Here is a 13,011-nt window from a genome sequence, read left to right as displayed (position 1 = left end):
TGAATGTACATACCCATTTCGTATTTTTTTTTTTTTTTACCTCATCGTCTTTGACATTTTTCAACGTTTCTCCGAGTTTTCTGTCGTAACCACCATCTGGTCAATTATTATATATACCTATATATAAAAGTGTGTATATTATGTGAGTGTGCGTGTGTGTGCGTACGAAGTTATTTTTATTATTATATTTTAGATTGTTTTTTTTTTCGAATTTTATCAACTAGATGGACGGTTTCAAACACGATAATGATAGTTTTTTTTATATTTCATATATACTATTACTTACATATTATAGCCTTCTGCTGGACTGCTCCGTGTTAATGTTGTTTTGAATTCTTTGTTTTGACGTCCGAGAAAGAGTATAAAACTGTTTATTAAACATAAAAAGTTTCCACTCGTAGAAACATAATATTTCGTAGAAGGTTTGGTTTTTGATAATATCTTTTATTATATTGCTATGTGGAGTCTTTGGACGATTTGTTACAGTCCACAACTAGGTATTTATTGTAGTATCAGTATAGATCAGAACTCAAATTCAATATTCGAATTCTGAAATTATTGCACATTTGCACAGTATTTGCAATGATTTAAAGTAAAAATATTACAAAATTATGCTAATTTATTAATAGTATAATTTAAATTTAAAATTCAAATATATTAACATAATTATGTTCATTCACATACAATATAATTATTATATTAAATTTAATGTATGGTTAAAAGCAGCGGCGGTGTGCAGTTTAATTAAAATGAAATATACGAGTAGGTAACAATCATTTAATTATACGTCCAATATCCATAATTTAATATCCACGATTTAAGAACATTAATTATAAGTAGGTACAAATGTACCATATTTTGTTAGAATCGAAATTTATACCTCGTCAAATAAAATATGTCAAGCCTTATAAGCAGCAACCCTATAAGCATTTACATAAAATAATATAATATTATGTTATCATCAAATTTTATCATTTTATATGTGAATGAAACCTGGAAAACATAATGCATCGAATACGTTCATTTTACTCAACTAAAATGTCCTGACTGTTATAATATATTTATTACAAGTTACACAACAATATAAACTTATATTATTATGTCCAGCGACCTGCAGCGTGTATTTCCTGTAGCAACAGATGTTGTATACAAGGAAAACCGCGTGATGCGTATTCACGAATTTTATAATACATAATTATAAATTACTATGTTCAGTGTCAGAGACGAAGTCCTGATGTGAGGGGTGGTGGGTCACAGAAGGGGGTGTTACTCGGTAAGACACTCTTCCAGAAACATTCACAATGGAAAAAGGGCTTATAAAACTATACTACACAGAATATTCGTATTGAAAAATACATTAATTATATTAAGATATACGTTCGTATATACATAATAATATACATTGTATATAATATATAATAACGGACGTGTTCCAAAGCTCACGTATGTTATTTTTTGGCATTTTTCATTTTCTACATTATTTCAGTAAAATATATTGAATAAATGTTCTAGGTTTTTCAACAAAAATAATCATTTTCTATTTACAATAAATCTCAAAATTCCGAATGAAAAATCGGATCCACTACATTCATAATTTAACACAATACCGCATTATAATAAATATATACATGTATCACCGTGCGTCATGTGTATATCTTTAGTTAAATGATTGTGTTTATGTTCGTTTGTTAGTAATATGTATACATAGCTGATAGATATACACGGAGAAGTCGATAGGTAATAAGTGTAATGTTCCTGTACGGCTATACAGCAGTGGCGTATCCAGGATTTTTTTTAGGGGGGGGCACACATTGTCTAAAATTTTACCATATATACTACCTATTACCAAAAACAAAAAAATAAAATAAACCAAATATTTAATGTTTTTAATGCAAATAATTTGTTTATATTTTCAGTCAATAGTCAATAGTAACAATTGTATAAAATTATTTTGACCAATCTACGAGTTGCAATTTTCTTGGTGCTTTTTCTGCAAAATCCTCAATAATTTCAGTTTCTGAAATGACCTCTTTTTTATTTATGTTTACTAAAGCTAATCCATTTAGTCTATTTTCAGTCATTGTTGATCTTAAGTATGTTTTCAGTCGTTTTAAGGTAGAAAAAGTACGTTCTGGCGTAGCTGTTGTAACAGGAAGAGTTGTGAATATTTGTAAAAGCAATTTAATATTAGGCACAATACTTGTACAATAAGGTAAAGTCTCAATAGCGGTTTGAGGTTATTCACTGTGCTATTTCGTCCATCGTCTTTCCATTGATTTTGCCATATACTTAATTCAGCTTTTAATGTAACAATTGCATTTAAAGAAAGATCATTTTCGTATATTTTTGCAGCCTCTAAAATAGTTTTATTATCATATTTATTGAAATGTGATGGGATTAACCCTTCAAGTGGAATAATTTCTCTTAACCTTTGATCAAATCGAGTCCTTAATTCACATATAATTTGGTCAATAAATGGAATGAATATAGTTATTTTGTAATAATCTTCCGGATTTGTAACATTCACATTAGCTCTTTGATTTTGTTTGCCACAAACTCGAGGTATTTTAATGTCAACGTCTATTTTAGAAGCAATTTTAAGTACTTCACTAAATATATTTTTGAAATGACTATCAACATCTTTACGGATAGATTCTAAAGATTCTCGTACAGTTATAACATCATTTAGTGCTTTTGATAAGTCTTGTTGTTTACTTTGAAGAATTTGACTTAAATTTAATGTATAAGAAAAAATAAAAACTGCTACTTCTAATGAAACAAGAAAATCGCTTTTTCTGATAGCACTACCATACATCGCTGCTTTACTTGATGAATCTGATTTACTACCATTATTTTCATAGTCATCTAAAGCTTCTATGATGTACAAAAACAATTCTTTGAATGTAATTAATGCATCATGCCTCTCAACCCAACGAGTCTCACATAATGTCTTGAGTTTATTTTTTTTTTATATTATTTTTTTCATCTGACTCAATTATAGATTTAAGTTTATTCACACGTATTGCAGAAGCAGAAAAAAAAGTTGAAATTGTAGAAATAATTCCATTCATATTTTTTATTGCGGATACTTCGCATGCTTTGGATAAACACAAATTGAGAGAATGGTTAAAACAATGGGTGTAAAAAGCTAAAGGTTGCTCTTTCAGAATAAGAGCTTGAACACCATTTATTCGTCCAGACATGTTACTACCACCATCGTAACCTTGGCCTCGAATATTTTCAATATTTAAACCTATAGAAACTAGCTTTTGTTCGATTGTATTTTTAATTACTGTACCAGTAGTTGAAACCATTTCAATAAATCCTAGAAAATCTTCTCGAATAACCCAAGTTGTTACGTCGACATAACGAACGCAAATAGTCATTTGTTCTAGTGTGGAAACATCAGTTGTCTCGTCACAAAGTATAGAATAGTATTTGGCCAGTTTCACTCTTTCAACTATTTTTTTTATAACAAGATTACCTATTACATCAATAATTTCATTTTGAATCACAGAACTAATCATTGTACAATTCTTGGATGAAGTATCAAAATGTGATAAAAGATCTTTGTCACCACTCTCTACGCGAAACGCTAGAAGTGCTCGCAAGGTACCCTGTTCACCGGACAAACAACTGTTCCTTATATCTTCTGATGCCATTGAGCCACACTCTCGATGTCCTCTCAAAGATAAATTATTTTTAGCACAAAAAATAATAGTTTTGACAATGGGAATAAGTCGTTTACGGTTGTATTCAATTACTTGCTGTTTGTGTTTATTCAACAATACGTCCACAGATTTTTCAAATCCATTTTCCGTGTTAAGTATGAAGTTATTTGCCTTTTGAGCTGCGAGAAGATGATATTCTTTTTTCTCGTGATTTTGTAAATCAACAATTATATTCTTATACTTGACTAACGGTTCTTTAACTAATTTACCTAAACACTAAAAACATATATCTTATTAAATAACTATAAAAATTATTAATTGGATTTACCTATTTACTTTTTACCTGATTTCCTCCGGTAGTCGAAAAAACTACACACCATTTACAATAAGCACCTTGTTTAATTACGCTATAAGCAAGCCATGGAAATGATAGTAAATATTTATACTGAAATTTTCGTTTCCGTTTACCTTCAATACTTATAGGAAAATCGTAAGAAGGTGGAGGTATATATGCATTTTTCAAGCAATCAGTTATTTCAGAGCTATTTAAAGATCTACTAACTACAAAAGAAGCAATATCGTGCAAAATATGAGTTGTAGTTGAGGCAGAACCATGCAATTCTTTATTCTAAAATATTAACATTAATATATATTTTTTATTTTATATACAATCAAAATATCAAATGTATATTGACATATTGTAATCATAATATACTAACATCTTCTTGGCTATTTTTTAAATTATCCGTAGTCACTGCGTCTATATTACCAATAATTGAGGACTAAATATGAATCAAATAAAATAGTAAGACTTAAGACTACTTAAGTTGAATTATATATTATAATAATATAAAATTATATTCTTACCGTGTCATTAAAATGTTCAACTTTTTTTTTCTTCGTATTGAAAATTGAATATAACATAGTTCTCTTTTCAGACATACTTATTGCTATTTAATTTATAGTTTTGAATACCAAAAAAAAATTACTGCTTACTGAATAATTTAATAATTTACACTAAGACTAACTCGTAAAATAATACACATTTTAGTATTTTACGTATTTTACGTTAACGATACGGTTGTAGATTTTTTGAATATTGATAAGTGATAACATAGAGAACACTATTTACACAACGAAGATTGTGGTACGGAGACCATTAAACAACTGTCCATGTCACTAAAACAGCTGTGTTACTCGCGCCCTTTGGAACTAGAACCACGTTAGTGAAACGTGATAACAGTAATAGTGATTACTGAATGCTGGTATAAGAGTATTATTGTAGTATGCATTCATTGCGTTCATGTATACAAATAAATTTAAATCTTTAAAACAAAATCTAGTAAATACGGCCAACGAGGGGGGGCCATGGCCCCCGTGGCCACCCCCCTGGATACGCCACTGCTATACAGTGTACAGATGTATAATATATTATATATTAATACTATACATAATACATACCATTCAAGTTATTTAGTTATTAAACGATGCTTGTGTTCTGCAGAGAAGTAACGGATAGGGGTCTCTTCTACTTGAAGGTTAGGTTAGATTTACCTATTTTAAAATAATTTTAACATTATAAATTTATTCATAACATGATGGTTGCAATCTTATATTACAAAACGTGTTTGCTGGCAATAGAAATTCACTTATAAATATTAAAAATAATATAATGCAATAATCTTTTATGAATAAAGAAGTATATTAATTTAATTGCTGATAGATAGGTATATCATATACATATTTTTTTTAAATACACTATTCCCCTTGAACAAGTCCCTGGATTTGCTATCGGTTGCAGAGTACTTAGATAAAAACATCATAAATACCTAAGAATATAAATTACAATTATGTATAATTTCATACTATACACTGTTTTATTCGTGTACAGTGTACGCAATTCATAAATATTTTTGTATAATAATATACAAGAGTCGCGAAGTCTCGCGTAATGCACGTGCGTACATTAGTATAATAATAATAAAAAAAAAATTATTTAAAATACATTATAAAACTTTATAACGTATTTATCGTATGTGTAGTTTTTTGCACAACCGATTTGTTAGCGTCTTGCGCCGCAGATGTGTCGAATACTTGAATCGATGCCAACAGGGCCGGCGCGATCAATTTTTTTTTTTAAGGGGGCGGACTAGGTAAAAAATCGTGCCAAATCAATTTTTAATCACCAAATAACGATGCAAGCGTATACATTTATAAATATGTATATATATGTGTGTACATATAATATAGTAATATAATGTAATATAATAATATATATTATCATGTCACCATCACCGTGTGCAAATAACGTCGCGTGGGACGATGGAAATTTCGATGTCGAAAAAAAAAACGTTACTATAAATTAATAGCGTACATTTCGCAGTTTTGCACAGAAATGTGCATGTGCAATAATAACAAAACACCATGACGTAACACGTTTTGACGCTAAATACGACGTCATATAATTATAATATTATTATTTCTATTAATATTTTTTTCATTTAATTGCGACGGAACCGGAATAAGTATTATACGTGACCCCCCCGCAGAGGAGTTCATATATTAGACACGTGTAGGTATAGACAACATTATAATAATATGGCGGCTCGCGGTTTCTCGTTAAATATTATTATTATAGGGTTTGACGTGAATCAGTCAGTGTATAATATTATCATTGCAGTTAATTTCTGTTCGTGTAAACTAGACGGAATAGGAAGTAAGATTTTTTTTTCTTTTAAACAAATCCAAATCAGTAAAAATATGATTTTCAAGTAAAGAGAAAGCGTATTTAAAATTTTATCCTTCAAGTATATTTTATAACGTATAGATAACAATTTAATCACTTCGTACGCGGTAACGGGAATTAATCCATACGTGGCGAGACAATAATTATTATTATGATAATTTGAGCAAAACAATAATAACGCTCGGTTTGTATTAGATTATAATTTACATTTAACAATGTAAAACTTTCAATAATAAATTACGTGTCGACTAGTGTAAGTAATACTATATAGCTATTATTGTTTTATGCCTTTATGGTAAAAACGTGTGCGGATGTCCGATCGAATAATACGCAATTTTTAAATAAATACGCGCCATCACTTTTTTCGGTGACAAACGCATATAATTTGAGTCACATATTAATCATAATACATATTAAATTATATCATACGCATGTATTGTAATATTTTAATCGCTAAAAACAGAACGTGTGGTTTTTTATCTGTATTATCATTTTAAGACTACGTCATAAATATATTATACTTACATAATATGCTTAACTATACGACGCAAAAATAACACGAGAAAACAATAAATTAGATATAATCCTTTTACTACGGAATTATTTTTATTATTTATTATGCAGATGTTTTTTTAGAATAGAACAAAAAAAAAATAATAATAATCACAATAATAAACGATTTGTATATACATACTTATATAGTACATATTATTATACTACACATTATGTAACAAACAGCTAATGCTATTTATTTATTTTTAATCGCGAGAGCATATTGTATTATAAATATAACGCAAAAATACAATGTTTTATTTTCATTATGTAAATTATAATAAACGCAAATAATATTTAAATAAAATCTAGATTCATCTTTTCTCCACCCCCTGCACTCGTTCACGAGATCTCCTTGATCCCCACCATCAGAGCAGTATATTAAAAATCCACATGGCCTATTATTCTGTTTAAAAACACATTACACACACATGTTTAAATAAACAGCTAATAGTTGAATATACCATAATATATGTATTTTATGGATATTTAAATATTTTCAAAACGAGAATTTTCATTTTAATTAATATTATATACGGTCCTGTACACGTTAGAATGGAGCTCAGCCGATGTAGGTACATTTTGTAATCTTGTGACTTAGTATGATGTGTATAATTATGACTTCGTCTATCAATGCTGAATCTTTGGGCAGAGACGAGATCTTTTGTGTATAACATAACATTGCCATCAAATACACGGGTATTACCATTGAGTATGACGGTGTAGTTTACCATATAATACTCAATGTGGTATTAGGTTTGAGATTATAAGACTTAAAGAACACGCAAGAACATATATATGTATTTATATATATTTATACCATATAAATACCTACTTTCAATGACATCTTGTTTGTCGTTACCGTTTTGCTTATTAACGAATATTAAAATAATAATAATATTTAAGTATTATTAATATTTATGGTCTTCAGACGTTGTGTAGATATATTTTTGACGTATAAATTATATTTTAGTAACTCTCTACTTGTGTATATCTTTTTATTTTATTTTGGTGTAAATATAAATAATATATCGCTCATCATTTCTTAAAAAATTCTATAGTTTTCTTTAATGTCCTTATGAAATAGGTACTTTATTTTATTTACCACAAAAAATGACTTGCCAGCTGATTTACGTCAACTTGTTTTTAATAGTTTTTATGCTATTAGATTACATGACGCGCGGCGAGACAGCGGAATAATAAAATTCGACATGGTATATTTTTCTTGATCCGAACGACTTGAGACTCACGAATGTTAAGAGTTGGATTGTACGAATCAATAACTTTCTGCATATTATCAAATGGACAAATTTGTTTCTCGACGGAGCGATGTTTATCGATCGAAAATAATTATAATACATACATATTCTTGCAGTTTGGTCGCAAACCAGACTGTAACTTAAACAATTTAAATAAAATGTTTTAAAACTTAACTCTGTATTTTCAGTTTATTTGCAAATAAATGGGTCTAAAATCTAAAACAATCAATATTGACAAATACTGACTGATATACCCTCTTGAGTTTTGCGATTATCGATTACAAATATACTTAATAAAGAGATATCGAACAAAAAATTTATATTAATGGTATTTGATATAATGTATACTATAATGTCGAGGGTCATAGAAAAATAAAAAACATTGTATGAATGCAATCACGTCATCGTGTGCTGCAACTTTTAGTAAATAGTTCCATATTTTATGAAAAAAAAACTAACGCTCATTAGTATTATCATCCTACAAGTGTATAAAACGTTATCACGAACAATGGGTCGTTTTAAACTATTACCTTATATGTTTGTAGTGCTCGACAATCTTATGTCTGAGCACACGTATTGACGTGTGGTAATAGAATATATCTATTGGGGACTTGGGGTAGTGTAACCGCCTCGTTTACAAACCAAATATGCACCTAAGTTTATCGAAAAATATAAATAATTACGACGCGGTTATACGTATATATTCTGATAGTCGTGACGACATTGAAAATAATGACCTACTTTAAACGAAAAAAATGCATTAAGTCATCTAATTTTTTATCTCGTATAGTACAATAGTATTTGATAGTTACAGTATAACCCATATTATTTACGTTAGTATTAATCAAATGATTTTAATAAATATATTACATGGCTGCAATTGTAGCGCGTAGCAAATTATTATGACACAATAATAGTACATCGAAAAAAACAATTTCATGTGTAAATGAATCTATTTGTGACGAATAACAAACAGATTGCATTAATATTAATAATTACAGTGTAAGCGATATTATATAATTCACACGTGACGGTAAATACTAAATAGTGTAATAAATTACTCGGATTGTTTGACATTTAATATCGCGATCGAATAAGATTTGACTAATTTTTTTCTTTCTTTCTGAACTCAAGTCGTTATAGTCATTAGTCAATATAATATATGGACGGGATAGAACGCAGTATTTGTATTTTAATGAGCAACATATAAGAGTAATATTAGTCTTGACTTTAATCCAATTATTTATAATATATATAAATAAAATAAAACACGAATATTTTGCTTTGCGATCTCAACCAATGGTCAATATAATAGGACTGCAATAAATTATATATTTTTAATTAATACCTACTTTTCTATACTATCAAAACAGTCGAAATCATCAATTTAACTATAAAACTAAAATAAATTATCATAATCAGATATATTCACCGCGCGAAATTAAATCGCTTAAATTGTAATTTTATAATATTCTACTATGTACATTATTACGTATGATGTCTTTTAAACTATTTAATATTTTACTATGTTAATATTATATGGTTTATTAATAATTTTTTTTATTTATTTCGGTGCCAACGCGCGCGCATTATAATATGATTTGGAAGCACATACATAATATATTATGTATTGAAGTGTATATACCTGTACTTATTAATGCAGTTTCATAAGACATTTCTCCAAACGAAGTGGGTGTAACCCTACGCTCGAGAGTAGCGCGCTCGAATCATAATAATATTGTTATGACACTGGTTCACTGTAATTTTATTTTCATCGTTTTGTATATTATCATTATCATCGTCGTCGTCGTCGTCGTTATTAATTTATATATTATAAGATATTCATGCTATATAGGTACGCGTTTCGTAATAATTTTACGCACGTGTAGTAATCGTATCTGTGTGTTTTTATTATTTCAGAGCTCGGAGGAAGAGTTGCCGGTGTGCGAAAAGTGGGCGGTGTGCAGCAAGGTGGACATGTATCAATGGCCGTGGGTGGAGAGGCAGTGCAGGTGTCCGCCGGGCGTGCCGCCGTGCTCGCAAATGCTGTCGCCGGCTGATGGGCACACCATCACTGACAAAACAAGGCAGTTCAAGGTAAAGGAAAAAGAAACACAAACTATTTATGAAAATTCTAAGCGGCTGGGACTAACGCGCCTTAGCCCGAAAGCGCCTTGTGCGCCGCGATATTATATACATGTACAATATAATATTATATAATATACCTAACTAATATTATTGTTATGTGTTATGCATATAATAATAAAGTATATTCATGCACAGTATTATACTAACGAATAAAACATGTCAGAATCATTCCGTTTGATCGATCGTTTTGATTTCGACAACATTTTGAAAAAAAAAAATATGTATACACGTCCCTACCTGTTTTTGTTATCAGCGTACAATGACTTTAGTCAACCATTCGTGCGTTTTAATTCACGCACATGTGAACCCTCAACTTCGAATATTATCTGTGCAAGATCATTCTTCCCGAGAAATGCCACCCCCATCCCTTTCGTCCTTCAATAGTGCATTTATTCAAATTTTGATTTTTGGAATTTTAACGTATGAGTTAAGTTAAAATTTAAAGACCATATTCTTATACGAGTAGATTTTTTATATTTTATGTTGTTTTTTCTAACCACTTATTTTTACTGTAAATTTTTAAGCACATGGTTTATTTTTTACATTTTGATGAATTCAAATCATAATATCTGAGTTAAGTATTGTTTGTATGTAGATAGCAGATCTCGTAATATGAAATAAGGATAATAATTATCTTTAATGGTGGTTTTACATCAAAGATTAGATAGGTGTTGTAATAGGTATACGTGAATGTTTTAATGTAATAACTATAAATATTTAGTCTAGTATTTATTATACTCAGATAATTGTTTACAAACTTTAAAATTAAATAAATAACTTTTATTTTTTAAACAACTATAGATTCATAATCCATTAACTCTCATATTTTTAAACTATTATCATAAATTATTTTCTCGGTACTTGAGTCTTTGTAACTCAGAACTTACTAGTTTAAATTTTGATTTATATATAATTTAATATTTAAAATAAAATTCTGCTTAAAAATTTACAGTAAAATATAGGGTTGTTATTATTTGAAAAAAATTGTTTGTATCGACTTAAGACGATAAATGAGTATCCTTAAATGACACATGGTATTTAAGCGGGTATACTTCCAAATTTAAAAAATCAGAACCATCACTATATTTAAGAAAAGTAGGGGTGAGCATTAAAAATAATAATAATATAATGTAACAATCACTCTGCTATAGTATGCTTGGCGTGTGTAATATATAACATAATATTATATGTATAAGAGTTATACGAGTTTTATAAATTATAATGCATGTATAATGTATAAATAATAGATATCCAGTTTTATTTTACCTTAAAGTATTTACATATATATATATTTGCATTACCAGATAGATATTATGTACTTGTTACTACTATAAAACGGTATTAATAATATTTTAATTCCTTTACAGCTATGCGAGCCCATTAAGATGTTGCCCAAATGTCGTTACTTTCGCGACATGGCGTGGACACTGCGCAGCGAGGGCAACGGTACGCTGCAGACGGTTCACTGTCACTGTCCGAAAGGTTCGGTCGCCTATCTACTGAAGCGGCAAGCGTACCAGACCGAGTCCAAACAGATCGGCTATCAGTATTCGTTTGCATGCTCCCCACAAAGCGTAAGTGCTAGTGTATACTATAATTACGTGTTAAAATCATTGGAAAAGAGTCCAGTTAAGAATCGATTTTTAAGTTACGGGTTCAAAAAGCATAATACGTTGAGTCACGTAGACAATTACTAAATATTTAATGAATCAATAATAGTGAACTAATAGTCCCTTAAATATGATCTAGTGATTCATGTTTAGTCTATTAAATTAATCATTTTTTTTTTATGCAACTTGTTCAAAACTCAAATCCTAAATTCACTCATGATAGCTATAATGGCTATATTATTTTTTATAATTTATCGTTTTGTCGATAATATTAAGTTATAGTTGTATGATTCACAATTAAAAGGTAGATGGGTTCATTCAATTTGTTTCGTTCATATATCTGCGCTTACGTTTGTTAAAGTTTAAACCAAATAAGCGTCTGCGCTCCCAGAGTATAGTGTTTTACAATGTAAAAAGTACCTACTGGTACTTGCCGGAAAAGCTATATTTATCCGACCCACGGATATTCCATATTAAAACATATTTCAATATTGTCGTTATATAATAGTACGCCTTTAGAGCATTACAAAAGATTTTTTTGTCGAAGGGGAAAATGTCGTTGTTTTATCGAGTGGTCGCTGGTAATAGTGCGGGAACTATCATGTATAATATTAATTATTATACAAGAGCGTTACCGATACGAGCCCGCGTGAACCGTGCTGACGAATATATCATTTATTCTATAGTGTATTCTGTCTAAGCTACAAAACAAAAATAATAATAATTGAATGGCGTCGAATTAACTTTCTCAAAGGATCCGGGACTATTGAATCAACGACACGGCATAATATAAAATTATATAGTCATAAACAAAATCAGTGACTAGGGGACGATGATGATAATAATTAAACGGTGTATAAAATTGTCGAAATATTCGCGTATTGTGTATCATTAATTATAATGTCAGTAGGCGGAACTTGCTATTAATGCTTGTGCGCAGCAGATAGTACTTATACCTGCTGTATATTTAGTCAATATTTACTACAAGTCGAGGTTCAGCGCATTTAAGAATAATACTTGTATTT

General features: G+C 29.4%; 1 protein-coding gene across 1 annotated transcript in view; it reads left to right on the top strand.

The window, feature by feature from the left end:
* LOC114120457 (protein giant-lens) overlaps positions 1–13,011 on the top strand; it is a 29,161-nt gene that overhangs the window by 15,147 nt on the left and 1,003 nt on the right. The window contains exons 2-3 of the mRNA XM_027982368.2: positions 10,149–10,325; positions 11,744–11,950. Coding sequence (XP_027838169.2) covers positions 10,149–10,325; positions 11,744–11,950 — 384 coding nt within the window. The remainder of the gene's footprint in view (positions 1–10,148; positions 10,326–11,743; positions 11,951–13,011) is intronic.

The sequence above is a fragment of the Aphis gossypii genome, chromosome 2 (genome assembly GCF_020184175.1).
Source record: "Aphis gossypii isolate Hap1 chromosome 2, ASM2018417v2, whole genome shotgun sequence".
Classification (NCBI taxonomy): domain Eukaryota; kingdom Metazoa; phylum Arthropoda; class Insecta; order Hemiptera; family Aphididae; genus Aphis; species Aphis gossypii.
Note: the sequence above shows the minus strand (reverse complement) of the source record. Positions and strands in the feature narration are given on the sequence as shown.